Genomic DNA, 23,017 nt, shown 5'->3' with positions numbered 1-23,017 from the left:
TATCGGGGTGGTCTAATACCAGCCCAATGTCAGAACCTAAGTAAGAGAAGAAGGACATCCATGTGGAGAAGCAGCCTAGCATGATGTGGCAGAACCAAAGTAAGGTGAGGTGGGTGTCCTTGCAGGAGGACTGGGGTGACTGAGCATAGAGATTCAGAGCCCAAGCATGAGGAGGAGCGGATCTATGCAGGAGTTGGTAGTGGGTACTGGTGAAGATTAGCCAACAAACGGTTAACCTGAAACAGGGTATTAGAGCTCAAGGAGGATGAGGACATATACTCAGTGGGGCAGCCCCATGTGTTGTAGCATCAGAGCCCAGGCAGAGAGCAGGGTTATACTCAAAAACGGGCAGTCTGATGTGGAATGACAAAGCCTGAGGTGGGTAAAGAGGACATCCACCCAAGAGAGCAGACCAACAGGCAGACTCAGAGCCAGAAAAAGGGTAAGGAGGACATGACCACAAAGCAGTGGCCTGGTGTGGGATATGACAGTATAAAGTGAGAGGATGGTCCAACATGAAGAGTCAGAACCAGAGAGGCATAAGGAGGGCATTCAGACAGAGTGTATCCTGAACTGGTGTGCTGCAACACAAGCAGGGAGAAGAGGGCATCCATCAGAGGGTGATGGACTGAAACAGGAGTCAGAGTTTCAGCAAAATAAAGATGGCTTCTGTGCAGCAGAGGGAGTAGCAACACAGATAAAAAGATTAGTTACATACAGGATTACTAAACAAAAAAAACGAGGGGGGAATATATTAAAGCTAACAGGAAGCAGATCTCTCAAAGTCATCCAAGAGAGTTACAATTATAAATGTTTTCTTCAAGCACTTATGAACATTAACCAAGATCAACTATATACTACATCATAAAACAAGGCTCAAAATCATTTTAAAAGTTATTCTCTATTCATAATGGAACTAAGCTAGAAATCAGTAATAGAAAGACGAGAAAAATCTCCGTATGATTGGAAATTATATGGCATGGTTCTTAAAAAATTGTGGATCAAAGAAGTCTCAAGGGAAATAAAAAAATACATAGAATTGAATGAAAATAAAATCAAAGAAGAATGAAATAAAAATGAAAATAGAACGAATTAAAATAGGTAGGGTACAGTAAAAGTAGTGCTGAGAAGAAGGTATATAGCATTAAATGCTTACATTGAAAAAGAATGATCTCTAAGTTCCTACTATAAGACATAAAAAAAAGAAGAGGAAAATAAGTCCAAAGCAATGAGAAGGAAGGAAATAATAGAGATAAGAGTGAAAAAAAATCAATGAAATAGAGAACAAAAAATAGAGAAAAATCAACAAAATAAAAAGCTAGTTCTTTGAAAAAAAAAAGTCAATAAACTAAACCTAGCAAAACAGAGGTAAAAAAAAAAAATCACTGTCAGAAATGAAAGCACAGATCCTGAAGTCATTAACTTAAAAATTAGCTTTAAAAAAAGAAACAATTATTGAAAACCACAAGCTCCCAAAGCTCAACCAAGATGAAATAGACAACTTGAATAATCTGAAAGCCATTAAAGAAACTGAATTTTTAACTAAAAAGTTATATTAACTCTCCAAGCCTGGATGGTTTCAGTGAATATTTAAATAAGAATTAGCAACATCTTTCCACAGTTTATTCCAGAAAATAGAAGAAGACTTCCTAACTCATTTTGAGGCTAGTATATTATAATACCAAAAACAGACCAAGACAGTACAAAAAAAAAAAAAAAACTACTGACCACTTTGATATAAAAATTACAAACAAACTAATAGAAAATCAAATCCTGCAACACATAAAAACAATTATAACTCCTGGCTAACACAGTGAAACCCCGTCTCTACTAAAAATACAAAAAATTAGCCGGCCGTGGTGGCAGGCGCCTGTAGTCCCAGCTACTCAGGAGGCTGAGGCAGGAGAATGGCGTGAACCCAGGAGGCAGAGCTTGCAGTGAGCCGAGATTGTGCCACTGCACTCCAGCCTGCGCGACACAGCAAGACTCCATTTCAAAAAAAAAAAAAAAACAATTATAACAAGTGAGGCACTACAGGTACGCAAGGCTGATTCAACTTTCAAAAATCAATCAATGTAATCTACCATATCAATAGGCTAAAGAAAACTCATGTAATCATATCAATTGACAGAGAAAAAAGCATTTAACAAAATTCAGCATGCAATCATAATAAAAATCTTATAAAACTAGGAATAATGGTGATAGGCTGAATGCCTTCCACCTAAAATCAAGAACATAGCAAGGATGTCCTCTCTCATTATTCTTACTCACATAGCACTGGAAATTCTAGTTAGGACCAGAAGTTTAGAAATAGAAATAAAAGAGATACCTATTGGAAAGGAAGTCATAAAACTGTCCCTATTTGCAAATGACATGATAGTCTACGTAAAAGAATCCCAAAGAATAAACAGCAAAACTCCTAGAATTAATAAGTGAGTTCAGCAAGGTTGCAGGAGTCAATATCAACAGACAAAATTCAATCATATTTCTATACACTATCAACAAAAATGTGAACAGCAGAATCAAAAAATATAATACCTTTTACAATTGCACCAAAGAAAATTAAATACTTAGATATAAGAAAATATGCATAGTATCTTTATCCTGAAAATTACAAAAAGCTATTGTAAGAAATCAAAGACCTAAATAATTGGAGCAACATACCATGTTCATAGATGAGAAGACCCAACCCAGCAAAGGCAGCGATTCTTCCCAAATTTGATCTATAGTTTAATGTAACACCTATTAATATAACAGCAGAATTTTATGTAGACATTAATAAGATTATTCCAAAATTATTGTGGAAAGGCACAGGACTAGAAGAGCTAAAATAATTTTGAAAAAGAATAGAGTAGGAAAAGTCATTCTACTTAGTATTAAGGCTTACTATAGTGCTACAGTAGCCAAGGCAGTTGACAGAGAAATAGACACATAGGCCAGTGGAACAGAAAAAAGAACCTAGACAAAGACCCATATGAATATGCCAATTTCTGACAAAAGTGCAAAAAAGATTTCAACAAATGGTGCTAGAATAACTGTACATCAATCAGGGGGGAAAAAAAAGAACCTCAACCTCACATGTTATTCAAAAGTTAACTCAAAATGGATCATGGGCTTAAAAAGGGAAAAAACACTGAAAAACTGGACCTAGTTAAATTCAAAATTTTTATTCTAGGAAAAACTCAGTGAAGGGGGATGAAAGGCAAGCTACAAACTAGATAAAAGTATTTGCAAAGTACATATCCAATAAAGGATTTTTATCTAGAACATATAAAGAACTCTCAAAATTCAAGTTACAACAACAAAAAAATTGCAATAAGAAATGGGGCTAAAGGAATGAATAGACATTTCACTGAAGAAGATACAGATGGAAATAATAAGCACATGAAACAATGTCCAACATCACTGCCCATTAGAGAAATGCAAATTAAAATAGAGATGGGATATCCCTAAGCACCTACCAGAATGACTAGAATAGACATTAATTATAACAAATGTTAGCAAGAATGCAAGAAGACCTCTTACATTGCTGTTGGGAATGTAAAATGGTGCAACAATTCTGGAAAATAGTTTAGTAGTTTCTTATGAAACTAAACATTAGTTACAGTATCCCAAAGAAATTAAAATGTGATGTTCACACAAAAACCTACATATGGATGTTCATAGCAGCTTCATTTATAACACTGGAGACAACACAAATGTCCTTCAACAGGCGAACGATTAAACAAACTGCAGTACATCTCTATCATGGAATACCAGTCAGCAGTAAAAAGGAACAAATTATTGCTACACGCAACAACATGAATGGACCTAAAGAGAATTATGCTGAGTTCAAAAAAAAAAAGTCAGTCACAAAATGTTACATACTGTATGATTCCACTTACATAGCTTTCTTGAAATGACAAAATCATAGAGACAGCTGATTAGTGGTTCCAAGAAATTAGAGAAGGCAGATAGGAAAGAAAGTATTTGTGTCTATAAAAAGATAGCATGAGTAGAAAAGAAACTGTTTCATATCTTGACTATGGCAATGGTACACAAATCTACACATGAAAAAATTGCACTGAATTAAAGACATACACAAATAAATACATGTAAAATTGGCGAAATCTGTACACAATTGATGGATTCTATCAATGTCAATTTCCTGTGATATTGTACTGTAATCAAAATATTACCATTGGTAAAAACTGGGTAAAAGGTACATGGGCTTTCGCTGTATTATTTCTAACAACTGCAGGTGAATCTACAATTATCTCAAAACAAAAAGTTGTTTCTTTTTTTAAAGTAACATCTTATTTCATTTTTGTTTTGGTGAGTCCTGGATTAGAATAAAATAAATGGGACTAGACACAGTGACTCACGCCTGCAATCCCAGCACTTTTTGGGGGCCAAGGCTGGTAGATGGTGTGAGCCCAGGAGTTCAAGACCAGCCTGGGCAACATGATGATTTTTTTATATCTATAAAAGAAAAAAAAAATTAGTTGAGTGTGATGGTGCATGCCTGTAGTCTCAGCTACTTGGGAAGCTAAGATGGGAGGAATGCTTGAGGCCAGGAGGTTGAGGCTGCATTAAGCCATAATCACATCACTACTTCAGCCTGGGCAACAGAGCAAGATCCTGTCTAAACAGAAAAAAAGAAGAAAATAAATATCCATCAGTCTGATACTGATAAAAATAAATAACAAAATAAATACTGTAATAAATAAATAAATAGGGCAAAAGGGAGAGCTCATCCTTAAATATGAATTCCAATTAATAAATGCAAAACAAATAAAGGAAATATAAAGTAACCATTAGAACATCACTGTAATAGTTGCAGGCAAGTTTCTTGGATGGATGCTTATATTGGTGGGTAAAAGTTTCAGAACAAACAGTATATTTGAATAGTCTCAATGGATCTCCCCCAGGATATTAATTAATTACACAGAGAAAAATAATAACTTTTCAGGGGAGAAACCTAGCACACTATACACTGGCCAACTGACAAAAGTTAAAACCACCAGTAATAAGACATATCAACACATCAACCTCATGTACCCCCGATATAACGTATCAGAAAACAATATAATCATGAGAAAAAAAACAAATGAAAGGAAATACTACAAAATATCTGACTAGTACTCTTCAAAAGTGTCAAGACTTGGAAGGCAAGATAAAACTAAGGAATTGCCACAAACAGGAGGAGACTAAAGAAACATGAAAACTGAATGTAAAACAGGATACTAGAACAGAAAAGAACATATTTGTTTACAAAAAAACACTAGCCAAATCTGAATAAACCCTGTAGCAATTAATAGTACTGTACCAAGGTTAATTTTTTATAATTTCACCATGATTATTCAGGATGTTAACATTAGACAAAGCTAGGGGAAGGGAAGAGAACCCTCTGTACTATTTTTTAAAAAATAGCTTATTGAGATTTTTTTCCGTATCATAAAGTTCACCCATTTAGAAAATTCAATTAAATGGCTTTTAGTATATTTTACAGAGTTCTGTAACCATCACCATAATCTAATTTTAAACATTTTCATTCTGCCAAAACGCTTAGCAGTTCATTTTCTATTCTCTCACCCTGTGATATTTTTACAATTTTTCTGTAAGCTTAAAATTATTTTAAAATATTACAAAGAGCAGTGACATTATGCTGAGTTAAAATTTAAATATACATGTAAACACACAGAACTGTAACATGTAACATAATTTATACCAAGAAAGGAAAATGTGGCTCATGTGTTCTAATGTTCTTGCACTGTTTAGAAAAGCTAAAAGTGCCAATTAATATTCAACGACTGTGATTAGTCAAGAATGCATACTACAAATCTCCAGGGTAACCAGAGGTTCATTTAACAACAATAAAAAAAATGCAGCTATAATTGTATAAAACTAATAAATATAGAGTCAAACACACAAGGCAAAATTGATAAATCTAAGAGAAGTCTCAAATCACAGTGGGAAACTTTAAAACATCTTTCTCAGAAATTCATGAGTTAAAAAAATCACTAAGTAAATAGAAGATTTGAATATAATCAAGATGACTTAATGAATATAAAAAGAACAACACCCTCAACAAGCAAAAACATGTATTCTTTTAAACATATATGAACATATTCAAAATACGACCACATGGTATGCTAGTAAAGCAAGTTCCAAGATTTTTTCAAACTAGTAAAATCACACAAAATACATTCTTTTCACAATTCAATTCAGATAGCTATCAAATATACACAGAAGATCCCCAATTTGTTTACAAATTAAGAATTAAGCATTTAAATAAAACATGTCAAAAATTAAAGAAAATTTTTAAATGGATGACAGTAAAATATTACATATCAAAATATGTGGAATAAGAAAACATTTAGAGAGAAATAGTTTTATAAGTATACATTAAAAAAGAAAAAAGGAAATGAAAATCAATGAGTTACATATCTATTATAAAAAGTTAGGTATAGAAGAATAAATTCAACTCCTGTAAAAAAAAAAATGGACAGTAAAGATAGAATAAATTCAACTCACATAAAAAAAAGACAAAAATAATAAAGAGCAGAATTTTTCAAAGCAAAAAATACAAGAAGGCAGAGTGCAGTGGCTCGCACCTATAATCCCAACACTGTGGGAGGCTGAGGCAGGAGGAGAGCTTGAGCCCAGGGGTTCAAGACTAGCCTGGGCAATACAGCGAGGCACTGTCCCCAAAAAGAAAGAAAGAGAGAAACAGAGAAAGAGAGAGTGAGAGTGAGAGAATGAGAGAGAGGGAGAGAGGGAGACAGGGAGGGAGGGAAGGAAAAAGGGAGGGAGGGAGGGAGGGAAGAAAAGAAGGCAGGAAGGCAGGAAGGCAGGGAGTGAGGGAGGGAACTGATCATTTTTTTTAAGGCACATCATTTAGATATAGACATTAAAAAATAATCAACTCTGAACAACTTTATGCCAATACATATGAAAACTGAAAAAAATCCAATAATAAAATTGAGAACAGAAAAAAGAACCCAACAAACATAAATTTAATAAAATAAGAAAACAAAACAAGGCCATCAAAACTCTTCAGGTGATGGAAGAAAATTAAAAAATAAAGGAGACATAATGAAACAAGAATAGAGAGGAAACTGCACTTGTTAAAATGAACAATGAAGGTGGGGAGAAGGAGTATAAAGATACACACAGATATTAAGATATAATTAAAATAGTTTAATATTGGCATGCAAATGGATAGAATTATAAACATACAAAAGATTCGATTGCTTATGCAACATATCATAAAAACATAGAAAATTTAATTGCCCATGAAGTTGTATGTATAAAAAAAGACTGCATCTCAATCCAAGGGGAAAAAATGAAAAATTTAATAAGTGGTACTGGAATTTTTGGAAAGTCATATAAAAAATTAAATCTATTCACCAGGAAAAGTTACAAATGGATCAGAGATTTAAGTGTAAGAAAAGGCAACCATAAAAGTATTAAGAGCAAACATGCATTAATCAACCATAGTAGGTCATGCTGGTATCATATGCTGATGATGCATCATGTGTGATGGAAAGGGCACTTCACCTCTGTGGAATTCGTCCCAAAAACCCAGTCTAGTCCTAGAAGATATCAAATCCCAAATTAAGGAGCAGTCTACAAAAAAACTGACCAGTATTTTTCAAAAGTGTCAAGGTCATGAAAAACAAGGAAAGCTATATATATTGGGGAAGATTAGGAAGATATGACAACTAAATGCAATGTGGCATACTGAATTGGATCCTGGAATGGGAGTAGGTTAAGGGTTAAAAACCAGGAAAACCAAAACAAAGTTGATAGGCTAATTAACAGTACTATACCAGTGTTAATTTCTTAGTTTTAATAAATATATCATAGTTACATAAGCTGTAGATGCTAGGGAAAGCTGAATGAAAGCTAAATGGGAACTCTCTGAACTTTCTGTTACTCATCTGTAAGTCTAAAATTATTTCAAGATAAAATGCTTAAAGAAAAAAATAAATTATACCATGCAAATGCTAATTTTAAAGAAAGCTGCCATGGATATATTAACATCAGAAAAAGCAGACTACAGGACAACTAATATTAACAGGGATGAAGGGGGCATGTGATGATAAAATAGTCTATCAAGAAAATATAATAACTGTAAAGGTGTATTAATCTATTATCACAAGTTCAATATAAGTGAAGCAAAAATGACAGAAATGAAAGGAGAAACAGACAAATCTACAAGTATAGCTGGAGATAATGGCATTCCTTTTTTGGTAATATGTATACCATATATAAAGAGAAAGAAAATCAGTATAAATATTGAAAACTTGAATAAAACTATCAATCAACTTGACTTAATTGGCAACCATAGACCACTATAAACAATGATAGAATAAACATTATTTTCAAAAGCACATGAAACATTTTTCAAAATTAAGTCATAGCCTAGCACCATAAAACAAGTTTCAATAAATATAGAAAGGCCAAAATCATATAGTCTCTGACCATAAAATAATTAAATTAGAAACCAATTTTTTAAAAAGTTTTCTGGAAAATCCCCAAGTATTTAAAAACACCACCATGGAGGGGTATCATTGCAAAACAACGCAGAGTAGGGGACTCCAAAAATTTCTCTTCACTGAAGTGACTGTTAAGCTGGCAAAAACTAACAAAATCAACTTTTTCAGAACTCTGAAAGCTAATCAAAACTCATAGTAACCAGGGGAGTTCTTAATGAGGAAAGAGGCTGGGAAATTTTGGTAAAAGGATGGTATGGTGCTTTCGCTTGTCCACTTACCGTTTATCCCCCATTCCCCAGATCAATGGCGGCCGCCAGGATGATGGCTCAATCTTGGTGAGGCTTGCTGGTACTAATGGGACAATATGGACCTTGTTATCAAATATTTGTGGTTATTTATTTTGACCTGATAGACTGGCAGAGAGGCTTGCTTTTGTGTCAGCTCCTTCAGGCTAGAGCAGATTTCCAAGCATTGTCTGTCAAAATCACTTAAAGACGACATATACTACTCACAGATACCTGGGAAAGGAGACAGCAGGTGGGACAAGTAGATGGACTAAAAAGTTTAGGAAAGTGAAGAATAAAAAAGAACCTATTTGGTAAAATAAGGGCTTCGAGTGGCTTCCACATACACCAGGGAATCCAGAGTGTAATGCATATGCTGATAGCCATAGCCATGCTCAGAAAAGACCTTATAAAAGGTACATACCTCTGGCTGATCTTTAGGCTCAGTGCAAGCAGTAGCTGGAGGCTAAGGCAGAGTTGTAGACTAACTGGCTGAACGTTGAAGGAATACATCAGATTAGAGCCAATCTAAAATGACTGACAGAGTATGTTTTTCTCTTTTTGGCTTCAGTGGTTCAAGGTCAAGTCACTGGCTGACATTGAAATAACAAAACAAAGACTTCAGAGACTACATGACAAGGAAGTCTTTGTAAAAATAGCCTGGAAAAGTCACTAAGCAAACAGGCAACAGCAGACCTCAACAAGCAACAACAGCAAACTCTGGGAAGCTGAAGGAAATCTAGATTTCCACAATTACCATATTATAACATTCAAGATGTTAGTTGTCAATAAAAACTATAAGGCATAGAAAGAAATAAGAATTTTTGACCCATTAATAGGAGAACAAGAAGTTAATAGAAAGCTACATTGAGATAGCTTACATATTGGATTTATCAGGCAAAGACTTGAAATCAACTGTCCTGAATACACTCAAAGAACTAAAAGAACTATGGTCAAGAAACTAAGGAAAACCAGGAAAACAACACCTGAACAAATAGAGAATATCAATAAAGAGAACAAAATTGTAAAAAGGAACCAACTAGAAATTCAGGACCTGAGAAGTATAATACTCAAAATTTAAAAATGACCAGAAGAGTTCAGCAGCAGATGTGAGGAGGCACAAGAAACAATCAGCAAACTTGAAGGTAGGACAATTGAAATTATTCAATCTAAGGAGCAGAAAGAAAAAGTGAAGAGAGTTTAATGGACCTGTGGAATGACATCGAGGGTATCAACATGCATATAATGGAAGTCACAAAGGAAGAAGAGAGAAAGAAAGGCAAAAAGGCATACCTGAAGAAATAATGTCCAAAAAACTTCCCAAATTAGATAAAAGACATGACTATACATCCAAAAATGTCAATAAACTCCAAGGAGGATAAAAAAAGAAATCCACACCAAAGCATATTATAATAAAACTGTCTAAAATCAGACAAGAGAAAATCTTAAAAACAACAAGAGGGAAATGATTCATCATACACAAGGAATCTTCAATGAGATAGTCAATTCCTAATGAGAAACCATGAAGGCTGGAAGTGGCAGAATGACATATTTTAAATCCTGAAAGAAAAAAAAAAATCCTGTTAACTAACAATCCAATATCTGGCAAAACTATCCTTCAAAAATGAAAGGAGAGCTGGGACAACTGGATATCTTCATGCAAAAGAAAGATAGTGGATGCCTCTATCACATTATATATAAAAATTAACTCAAAATGAATTAACTACTTCAATATAATAGTTAAAATATAATAGTTAAATAAATACTTAAATATAATAGTTAAAACAGAAGAAAACACAGGGATGTAAATCTTCATGACCTTGGATTTTGCAACAGATTCTTATATCTGACACTAGAAACACAAGCAACAAAATAAAAAATAAAGAATTTAGACTTAATCAAAATTCAAAACTTTTGTATTTCAAAGGACACCACCAAGAAACTGAAAAGAAAACCCAAAAGAATTGGCAGAAAATATCTGTAAGTCATATAATCTGATAAAAGTCTAGTAACCAAACATATAAAGAAACATTACAACTCAACAACAACAAACAATCCAATTAAAAAATGGAGAAAGGACTTGAACAGATATTTCTACAAGAGAGATTCACAAATGGACAACAAGCACATGAAAAGACCCTCAACATAAACAGTCATTAAACAAATACAAAACAAAACTGCAATAAGATACCATTTAAATCTAAGATAGCTATAATAAATGGAAAATAACAAGTGTTGGCAAGCATGTGAAGAGACCAGAATCCTTGTACATTGATGGTAGAAATATTAAAACACTCTGCAGCTGCAGAAAACATTTTCACAGCTCTTCACAAACTTCAACATAGAATTACCATGCAATCCAGCAATCTCATTCCTAGTTGTATACCCAAAGGAATTTGAAAACGTACTCAAAACAAATCCTTGTACATAAATGTTCATAGCAGCACCATACACAATAGTCAAAAAGTGAAAACAAACAAAAAGGGCTATCAACAGATGAATAAATCAATAAATTGTGGTAAAACTTTACAATAGAATCTGATTTAGCATAAAAAGAAATGAGGTATTGCTACACATTACAACATAGATTCACCTTGAAAACATTGTGAAAGAAGCCAAACACAAAAGATCACACTATATAATTCCATTTATATAAAATATCAAGAATAGGTAATCAACAGAAACGGTAAACTGGTGGGTACCAGGGGCTGAAGAGAGGAGAAATAAATACCGTTTATTTATTAAATGAGTGTGAAGATTTTTTTGGAGTGATGAAAATGTTCTCAAACTAGATAAAGATTGTGGTTGCACAACACTGTGTATATACTAAATGCCACTGCCTTGTGTACTTAAAATGGATGATTTAACATTATGTGAACTTAACTCTCAAAATTTAAAAAAAGGTGGGAGAATGGGAAAATTAAGATATTCCCAATGGAACAAAAGCTGAGTGAGTTCATCACTAGTAGACCCGTCCTACAACAAATGCTAACAAGGCTCCTTCAGGCTAAAATGAACAAATATTAAACAATAACTCACAGCCATCCAAAGAAATAAAGAAAACTGGTAAAGGTAACTAGATAAGTAAATACAAGAGTCAGTAGTGTTGTATTTTTGATATGGAACTTCTTTTACTTTGAATATGATTTAAAAGACAACTTAAACAATAATTATCAATCCAAGTTAATGAGCACCATATTAATTCATTAGGGCTGCCATAACAAAGTACCACAGACTGAGTAGCCTGAACAACTGAAACTTATTTCCTCCTATTTCTGGAGGCTAGAAGTCCAAGATCAAGGTGTCAGCAGGATTAGTTTCTTCTGAAGTCTCTCCCAGATGCCTGCCTTCTTGCTGTGTCCTCACATAGTCTTTCCACTGTATGCATGCATGTCTGTGTTCTAATCTACTCTTCTTATATAGGTAACAGTCATGTTGGATTAAGGCTCACCCATATGATCTCACTTAACCTTAATAACCACTTTTAAGGACCTGTCTCCAAACACAATCACCTTCTGAGATACTGAGGACTAACACTTCAACATATGAATTTAGGGAGGGCACAATTCAGCCCATAAAAAGCACACAGTGGGCCGGGTGCAGTGGCTCACGCCTATAATCCCAGCACTTTGGGAGGCTGAGGTGGGTGAATCACCTGAGGTCAGGAGTTCAAGACCAGCCTGGCTAACCTGGTGAAACCTCGTCTCTATTAAAAATACAAAAAAATTAGCTGGGCTTGGTGGCGGGCACCTGTAACAGCTACGCGGGAGGCTGACACAGAAGAATCACTTGAACCCAGAAGACGGAGGTTGCAGTGAGCCAGGATTGTGCCATTGCACTCCAGCCTGGGCAACAGAGCAAGACTCTGTCAAAAAAATAAAAATTAAAAAAATTTAAAAAAGCACACAGTGTATAAAAATGTAACTAATGACAATAACAACATAGGATAGAAGATGCAGCTGTGTAGAGGCAGAGTTTTTAATGTGCCATTGAAGCTAACTTGGTAAAAATTCAAATTAGAGTGTCACAAATTTACTATGTTAACTGTAAGCCCCAGGGTAACCACTAAGAAAATAACTTTAAAAATATATAGAAAAAGAAATGAAGAGGGAATGAAAATGATACATTAGAAAAAAATCAAACAGAAATGACAGTACTATTGGGGTAACTGAAGAACAAATAAAGAAATGTCTTTTCATACACATATGCAAAACAGTCATTTCTTCTAAGTAATTACTTTAAATGTAAATGGGTTATACTCATCAAATAAAGGGTGGAGGTAAATCTTTAAAAGCCATAATCTAACTACAGGATCTTTAAAAATCATAATCTACAGGTTTATATTCCCCAGAAGATAATCACTTTAAATCAAAAGACACAAAGGTTGAAAGTTAAAAGATGGAAAAATTTATTCCATTCAAGTAACATGCAAATATTAACCAAAAAACAGTTTAGTTTGCTATATTAATATCAAACAAATAGGCTTTAAAACAAAGAATGCTACAATAGGCAGAGACAGTCAATTCCTCAAGAAGATACAAAAATTATAAAAATATACACCAAACAGCACCTCAAAATATATGAAGAAAATATTAACATAGCTGAAGATAAAATAAACAGTTCTAAAATAATAGAGAATTAAATAACACACTTTCAATAACATATAGAACATCCAGACAGAAGAAGAATAAGAAAGTGTGGCAGACTGCCACAGTTACTACTTGAGACCGTCATTATAGCTGGTACTACTGTTACTGTTTGAGACTGCCATTACAGCAGTTACTACTGTTACTGCTTGAGACCGTCATTACTAGACGGGATGAACATAGAAATGATAACAAAAAACAAAAGAAACTGTTTTAAAGAAGGGTCCAGGGGAAGAAAAGAGCTCCCTGCTTCTAGTGAGCAAAGGTAGCCCCTGAGCTTCCACAGCCCTTCGTATTTATTGGGTAGCAACAGCAGGGAGGAGGAGGTAATGATTGGTCAGCTGCTTGATTGATCACAGGTTCATGTTATTGCTAACAGGCTTCAGATTTGCCTAATCACAAGAAACACTTGTGCCTAGGTCGTGACTACCCTCAGCACTACTACTGGGTGACAGACGCAGTTTGTCAGTTTGCTAACATTCTGCCTTTATAAGAAACAGTTTTCTGTTTACTCACATAGCCTCCAGTGGTATACTGAGTTGATCACGACCCTCATTCTTTCAGCCTGTAACAAGAAAGGACTTGAACAACACAATAACCAGCTAAACCTAAAAGACATACACAGAACACTCAACCAAGTAACAGCTAAATACATATTATTCCCAAGTGCACATGGAACATTCTCCAGGATAAACCACATGTTAGGTCATAAAACAAGTCTCAATATATTTTAAAAGACTGAAAACATACAAAGTACCTTTTCCACCACAATAGAATAAAATTCTAAATCAAGAACAAAAGAAAAACCAAAAAAATGCACAAATATGTGGAAATTAACACACTTTTAAACAATCAATAAGTCAAAGAAGAAATCACAAAGAAAATTAACGAGTATCTTGAAATGAATGAAAACAAAAACACAACATATCAAAACTGTGGGATGCAGCAAAAGCAGTGCTCAGAGGAAAATTTATAGCTATAAATTCCTACCTTAAATTAAAAAAGAGATCTCAAATCAGTAACTTAACTTTACACCTTAAGGAACTAGAAACCAAAAGCAAACTAAGTAAAAAGCCAGCAAAAGGAAGAAAATAAATATTAGAATAAAGACAGAGAACTAAAAAAAATACAATATATAAAAACAAAACTTGCTACTTTGAAAATATCAACAAAATTGACAAATTTTTAGCTAGGCTTATGAAGAAAATAAGAGATAATGTAAATAAAATTAGAAATAAAAGTGGAGACATTATTACTAACTTTACAGAAATAAAAAGTATTATAAGAGAATACTATGAACAATTGTATGTCAACAAATTAGATAACCTAGATAAAATGGACAAATTCCTAAAAAAGAAAAAAAATTACCAAAACTGACTCAAGAGCAAACAGAAGATCTGAATGGACCTATACCAAGTAAAATGATTGAATCAGTAATCAAAACCTTCCCAACAAAGACAATCCAGGGACCAGATGGCTTCACTGATTAATTCTACCAAACACTTAAAGAATGAACAGCAATCCATCTCGAACACTTCCAAAAAACATAAGGGGAGGAAATACTTTCTAATTCATGTTATGAGGCCAGCATTACCTGATGCCAAAGCCAGATAAAGACACTATGAGAAAAGAAAACTACAGACAATATCCTTTATGAATACAGATTCAAAAATCCCCAACAAAATGCCAGCAAACCAAATCCAAAAGCATATTAAGTGATTTTATAACATAACCAATTGGTATTTATCTCAGGAATACAAGGATGATTCAACACAAGAAAATTAATCAATGTAATACAGCATATTAGCAGAAAAAAAAACACAAAAACATGACCGTATCACAATTGAGGCAGAAAAGCTTTTGACAAAATCTAAAGCCCTTTCATGACAAAAACACTCAAACTAAGAAAAGCATGAAAGTTCCTTAACATGGTAAAGGGCACTTATGAAAAACCCACAGCTAACATGTTACTCCACTGACGAAAAACTGAGAGTTTTCCCACTTAGATCAGGAAAAAGACAGATGCCTGCTTCTGCCACTCCACTAATCAATGTACTAGAAATTCTAGGCAGAGCACTAAGGCAAGGAAGAGAAATAATGAATGCTGGTGCAGTTCAACTCAGTCCTGCCTGGGACATGAATCATCCTTTGGCCAGCATATCCACACTGTATAGGCGTTAGTCATGTAGCATCCCTCTCAGTTATCAGATTGAGCTATGACAGTGCTTGTGGTTAAGTAACTCTTATTTTAGTAAATAATGGCTCCACAGCACAAGAGTAGTGATGCTGGCATATTGTTCTTATTGATCTATTTAATTATTAGTTATTGTTGTTAATCCCCTACTGTGCCTAACTTATAAATTGAACTTTATTATAGGTATGTAAGTATAGGAAAAAATATATATATAGGATTTGGTACTATCAGCAGTTTCAGGCATCCACTGAAGGTCTTGGAACATAGTCCCTGATAAGGGAGACTACTGTATATAGAAAAGCCTAGAGAATCCTCAATAAATAAATAAATAAAACTATTACAGCTTATTAACAAATTCAGTAAAGTTTCAGAGTACAAGATCAACACACAATAGCCATTTGTGTTCCTCTACACTAGCAATGAACAATCTGAAAGGATACTAAGAAAACCATCTCATTTACAAAAGCATCAAAATGAATAAAATAAAAAAGGTAGATAATTTAGACTTCTCTACCTTTTCTTTTGTACTTCAAAGAACACCACTGAGAAAGTGAAAAAACAACGCACAGAATGGAAGACATATCTGTAAAGCATACATCTGATAATGATCTATCATCCAGAATATCTAAAAATCCAGTTATAATAACAAAAAAGAAAAACACCCCAATTTTATTTTAAATGGGCAAAAGATTTGAATAGACATTTCTTCAAAGAGGATATATACAAATGGCCAAAAAGCACATGAAAAGATTTTTCAGCATCATTAGCCACCTGGGAAATGTAAATCAAAACCACATGATACCACTGCATATCTACTAGCATGGCTATAATCCAAAAAATGGTGACAAGAATGTGGAGAAACTAGAATCCTTACACATTGACAGGAATGTAAGATGGTTTGGCTGTTGTAGAAAATAGTTTGGCATTTCCTCAAAAAGTTCAACGTGGAATTACCATAAGACTGAACAATTCAGCTCCTGGGTATATACAAAATAACTGAAACACATGCTCAAACAAAACTTGTACTCAAATATTCATGTAGTTTAAATAGCCAAAAGATGGAGACAACCCAAATGTCCATCAAAGTATGAATGGATAAACAAAATGTGGCATATCCACACAATGAACTGTTACTCAGCCAACCTTGAAATTATTCTAATAGAAAGAAGGTGGACAGAATAGGCCCCATATTCTATAATTCCAGTTATATAGAATAACCAGAGTCAGCAAATCCTTAGAGACAGAAAACAGATTAGAAGCTGTCAGAGCCACAGGGAAACAAGAAAATGGGGAGTAACTGGTGAACAGATAGTTTCCTTTGGGATTATGAAAATGTTCTAGAACTAGAAAATGGTGATGGTTGTGTAACACTGTGAGTATACTAAATGTCACTAATGATCAATTTATGTCATGTGTATTTTACCACATTAAAAACACACACATATTATTCTCACTTAAATGATGTGGTAAAATTCATGGCTATAGAAAGTAGAACAGTGGTTACCAGGGGCTGGTGAGAGGAGTAATGAGGAGTTGCTTAATGGACATTGCGTTTCACAGAAGATGAAAGAAGTTCTGAAGATTGGTTGCACGACAATGTGAATGTACTTACCACTACTGAACTGTACACTAAAAAACTGGTTAGAATAGTAAATTTTATGTATATCTTACTGTAATTTTAAAAATTAAATTAAAATATACTAAGACATTTCATGAAAACTACAAATATATTTAACAAAATAACAGGTAATCAATTCAACAGAGTAAAAATAAAAACAAAAAACAAAACATGACCAAATGAGGCTTAAGCCAGGAACACAAGGTAAATTAAACATTCAAAAATCAATCAATGTAGTTTACCTCATTAACGGAAAAAAGAATAAAAATCACATGTTCAGCAATAAAAGATAAAAAAAAAATTGACAAATTCTACTCCAATTTATGACTAAAGATAAAAACTCTCAAACTAGAAACAAAAATAAATTTTCTCAATTTGATAAAGAACATCTATTAAAAAACGTACAGCTTACATTGTACATAATGGTGAAAGATTTAAGATCAAGAACAAGAAAAGGCAAAGACGTCCACTCACCACTTTCATTCAACATTGTACTGGAAGTACTACCCAATGCAAAAGGGCAAAAAAAAAAAAAAAAAAAAAAGCATCTATAGATTGGAAAGGAAAAAAGCAAAACTGTTTTTATTTGTAGATGACATCTTTTATGCACAAAATCCAAAGGATTCTACCAAAAAACGACTGTAACAAGCAAATTTTAAAAGGTTGAAGGATACCAAGCCAATATATGTTAAAAAAAATCTATTTTTCAAATGAGCAATCAAAAAATTGAATATTGAATGTATAATAAAATTTCTAATAACACCACTTACAATAGTATAAAAGCCATAACAAACTTCAAGATACATATAACAAAACCTATAACCTGAAAATGACATATCACTGCCTAGAAAAATTAAAGAAAATTTAAATACTTAATAGATAACTTTTTGTAAATTGAAAGACTCGATAATGTTAGTTTTCTTCAAATTGATCTGTATGTCCAATAAACTTCATCCAAAATTCCAGGAAACAATTTTCCTTTAGAAATTGACAAGCTGATTCTAAAATTTACAGTGAAATTCAAAGGACCTCAAAGAGTCAAAATAATTTTCAAAAATAAGAACAAAGCTAAAGGATTTACCTGATTTTAAGACAACATAAAATTAATCAAGTCAGTGCAGTGCTGGCATAAGGACAGACATATACATCAGCGAATGAAACAAAGAGTCTAGAAATAAACCATGCATGTATGTTCAATTGAGTGTGACAAGGAGGCTAAGGTAATTTTGTAGGAAGTCTTTTCTAACATAGAAAAACAACCTTTGCAATTTGTGATAGGCAGAATTTCATATATAGAGCACTAAAAGCCTGGACCACAAAAGGAAAAAATTGATAAACTGAACTTTGTCAAGATCTAAAATTTTATCAAAAGAAAGCATTAAGTTAATTATAAAGGAAGCTGCAGACTGAGAATAAAACGCATATTTGACAACTCATATACAGAATATATAAAGAACTCTAATACCTCAATATTAAGAAGAGAACGTGATGGGTAAAAAAAGGGGGAAAAGATTTGACAGACACTTCACTAAGGAAGAATGACACATTAGTCATGTTACTATAATGTGATTATCACACCAATAATCACATTAGTCACCGGTAAACACTAATTATTTCTACAAGGAGAAACCACTACACTCATTAGAAGGGCTAAAATTTAAAGAAATGACAATACCAAGAGTTGGTGAGTATACAGAATAATGGAACTCACATAAGTTGCTAGTGGAAATGTGAAATGGCACAATCACATTGGGAAGCGGTTGGGAAGTTTCTTACAAAGTTATAGACACACTTAACATATAATTGAGCATTTACTGAAGAAAAATAATTATATTCATGCAAAAACTTGTGCATGAATGTTTATGGAAGCTTCATTCATAAAAGGCAAAAACCTGAAGAACCCAAATGCCCATTAATAGAAGAAGAGATAAACAAATTGAAGTATGGGCCTATGATGAAATACTATTCAACAATAAAAAATGAGTACTCATACACAACAACTTGAAAACAACTAAAAACACTATGCTGTAAAATAAGCCAGATACAGAGGTCAAATATTGTATGATTTCACTTATATGAGTTACATAGATTAGTCAAATTTATAGAGACACACAGAAAAGTGATTACTAGGGGCAAGAGGGAAAGGAGAATGAGGAGGTATTATTGAATGGGTACAATTTCAGTTTGTGATAAAAAAAAGTTCTGGAGATGGATGGTAGAGATGGTTGCACAGCACTATGAATGTACTTAATGCCATTGAACTGTACACTTAAAAATGGTTATGATGGTAAATTTTATGTTAGGTGTACTTTACCACCCCCCATCCAAACCATTAGGTAGAGGGAAAAAAGACAGTAAAAGAGTATATACTGTGTGGCCATTTATATGGTGTGCCAGAATATGTAAAACTAAACTATAATAATGGAAACTATATTAATGGTTGCCTGGGATGGGGGAGAAAGGGGAAACAGACTGTAAAAGGTCTAGAGGAAACTATTTGGAGTAACATAAATGCTGTATATCGTGAATAGGAAATCTTGTATATCTTATATTTGTCAAACCTCACTGAAATCTGCACTTAAAAACTGGTTCATGTTATTGCATGCAAATTGCACTTTGACACATTTATAAATAAACAGATTGATAAGCAAGCCAGTATGCTTGATAAAAAAATAAAATGCAACAGAATAGAAAATAATATAGACTATTCTTTCTAGAAAAAAGGTTATGTCTTGTAATGCAAAGAAGGTAGTGACAAGGGGGAAATATATAGTGAAAGGAGCATTTTTAAGATAAAAGAGACGTAAGTATACTTAACTATTTCAAACCAGATTGAAAATTCAGAGGGAAAAGAACATAAAAACTGGGAATGTTTTGTTGCCACTGCTTTATATGAGATTCTGTTCTCTACATTCCCACGTCAATCAAACAGTCTTGCAAATAAGAAAGCAAAGAAAACAGTTTCAAAGTATGAGTAGACAAAAGTAGACAAAGTAGACTGAAATATCCAGTAGAGGAAACTCAGCAAATTTTAAGAAATGAAGAACACATTATTCCCATATACTTGTATGTTAATAGTAAATACAGTAATAATGGGGTTCTTTAGCAGTATATAAGCAGATTTTTACTAATACTGACGTTGTACTAACACACTGACCTTCTATAAAGAAATTACAAAAAAAGAAAACCTAGCATATTTTGTAGGAAGTAGAGGGTTATTAAATACCAAAATGACGTTGTTTTTCTATGTTAGAAAAGACTTCCTACAGAATTACCTTAGCCTCCTTGTCACACTCAATTGAACATACATGCATGGTTTATTTCTAGACTCTTTGTTTCATTCGCTGATGTATATGTCTATCCTTATGCCAGCACTGCACTGACTTGATTAATTTTATATCAAGTCATATATGTATGACTTTTTCCCCTTTTTTTACCCATCACGTTCTCTTCTTAATATTGAGGTATTAGAGTTCTTTATATACTCTGTATATGAGTTGTCAAATATGCGTTTTATTCTCAGTCTGCAGCTTCCTTTATAATTAACTTAATGCTCTAATATTTCAGGTATTCTCCAAGCTTGGCAGCTCAAATGAAATGGGTCAGCAGGACAATAATGGCAACATAGGACCATTAACAAACAGAGTCAAACAAATAGCAATAGCTTTTCAATACCATCAAAACATATTTAATAACTCCTCATCAAAGGACTTATTATGTAGTAATAGCCTCACAAGAACATCATCTTCAAATACTGAGGATAACAATGAAATGTTTTCCCAATAAAAGAACACTGAAATTAATGAAAACTCTACTTTAGAAAATAGAGCAGCCAAAGAATTCTAATGAAAGAGATTACTACTTATCTCAGGTAGCATACAAAATTCAGACTAAGGCGTGTACTTTGAATTCTCACACCCTGTATTCTGGCTCCCAAAACATCACTTTTTTATAGTCATCTTTGATACCCATGATTGTATGACTTAGAGTAAGGTAATTTTTTAACTTCAGTCTTTTTAAAAACCTCTACAAACTTTACGTTAAGGCTTCAACACAAAATATGTTCAAAACATACCTAATATTGTTATCTTTATTTGCAATTCAGTGATAAAAAGTAGTACTATTTTATCAACTTTTATCAACTTTTAGGTATGGTCTCTCCGTAAATTTAACTTTTACAATTTATATTCATCTATTTCTCTATAGATACTTTCATTTATTAAGTACCTTTTAAGACCCCCAAAACTGGGCATGTATATTTGACAAAGAAATTACACATACAAAGTAGATGAGCCTCATGTACATCACTAATAAACTGGAATAGTACTCCCAAACAGCTAAGTATCAAAATTCAAAATCCATCAATTGAAAAGCATTAGGAATTAGCAAGGCAACAATAGATATTCTTGTGAGTGAAATATTTTTTCTTCAGATGCTGAAGGAAAAATCAAAGGTAACTGCTACGCCTCTGATTACAACAATATCAACCTACTTCAACAGTAGTTTCTAAAACTTCCCTCAATAGATGACCGCTACAAATATTTGCATCAAACAATTGGGAAAGTTAAGTAAATAAGAAAATGTAAATTGGAAAGTAGTTTGCTTTTGATGCTTCTTTTTTAAGCTTTTTGAGAGGATTCTGGCATCACAGAATGTCTTTTTTCCAAAACTCTTTGCTACCATAAGATCAAAGATATTAAGTCATCAAAATATATTTGCAATTTTCTGTTTTCAATAAGAGTTGTCTTTTGTATAATAAATCATTTCATATAAGGTTTTATCTCACCTGGCCAGTTCTTTAATTAAGTTTGCAATGCGTCTTTTGTCTTCAAGACATAAATCCTTCAATGATGCACTCTTTATTTCTCCCCTGCAGGAATTCTTAAAAAAAAAAAAATTTAGTTACACTTTTTCTAAAACCAATTTTTAAAGTCTTTTCAAGAAACCTAGGTGCAAGGTGAAATTTCTTAGATATCTTTTCTCTGGTGCAACACTATCTACCTGTTTCAATTTAAACCTACTGTGAACTAAAAACAGGCTAAGGAACTGACTGTCCACTAGGACACTTCATGAGATTTACACAGAGAAGCAAACAGAAAGTAAAAGCAGATATCCCCTGCTTAAATACTGGGGTTTATTAGGGAAACAACTTTCCCTTTGTGAATGTCATAGAAACAAATACTCAACAGAAGATACTGAGAACTGTTATTATACCATAGTCCCCACGCTGCTTAAGGGTATACTAAGATTAGCAGCAGAGGCACCAGTTACTAAGCATTCAAAATATCCTAACGTTCATCCCAAAGAGTACTAAACCAAAGAGTAATAATAGCAACAGCTAACAATTACATCTAGTGCTCACTTCATGCCAGGAATATTGTAAGCACTTTGTACTTACTATTCCATTTCATTTGCACAACAACGCTATTAAGTATTAATAGTTACTATTCCTATTCTACTTTAAGGGTACATATCCAGGATTATAGCAATTAAATAGCAGAATCAAGACTTAAACACAGGTTCCAGAGTCTGTGCTCTTTAAACACCATATTATTCTAATCTTTTGTGCTACAAAAACTTTTCCCCAGCACCTCAGCATCATTAGGAGGGGTCCTTAAAGACATAAACTCAGGGAGTCACGAAGGAATCGTAGGTAACATGTAAAAGGAAGGAGCTGTAATCCTTGGCATTTGCGCAACCACCAAAGTTAAGTTAGTCCAATTACCTCGGGTAGCCAAGAATAACTGAAAACACCTAAAGTGAATTCTGGAAATAGTAATAGCCGAAGGTGG

The 23,017-nt window shown here is 33.4% G+C and overlaps 1 protein-coding gene across 10 annotated transcripts in view; it reads right to left on the bottom strand.

The window, feature by feature from the left end:
- KIAA1328 (KIAA1328 ortholog) overlaps positions 1-23,017 on the bottom strand; it is a 393,691-nt gene that overhangs the window by 354,924 nt on the left and 15,750 nt on the right. For 9 of the 10 annotated variants that reach the window (XM_055102334.2, XM_008955657.4, XM_034943484.2 and 6 more), the window contains one exon: positions 22,012-22,106. The exons of the other annotated variant lie outside the window; for it this stretch is intronic. In XM_055102334.2, the coding sequence (XP_054958309.1) occupies positions 22,012-22,106 (95 nt within the window). The remainder of the gene's footprint in view (positions 1-22,011; positions 22,107-23,017) is intronic. 10 annotated transcript variants of the gene reach the window in all.

Source organism: Pan paniscus, chromosome 17, assembly GCF_029289425.2.
Source record: "Pan paniscus chromosome 17, NHGRI_mPanPan1-v2.0_pri, whole genome shotgun sequence".
Lineage (NCBI taxonomy): Eukaryota > Metazoa > Chordata > Mammalia > Primates > Hominidae > Pan > Pan paniscus.
Note: the sequence above shows the minus strand (reverse complement) of the source record. Positions and strands in the feature narration are given on the sequence as shown.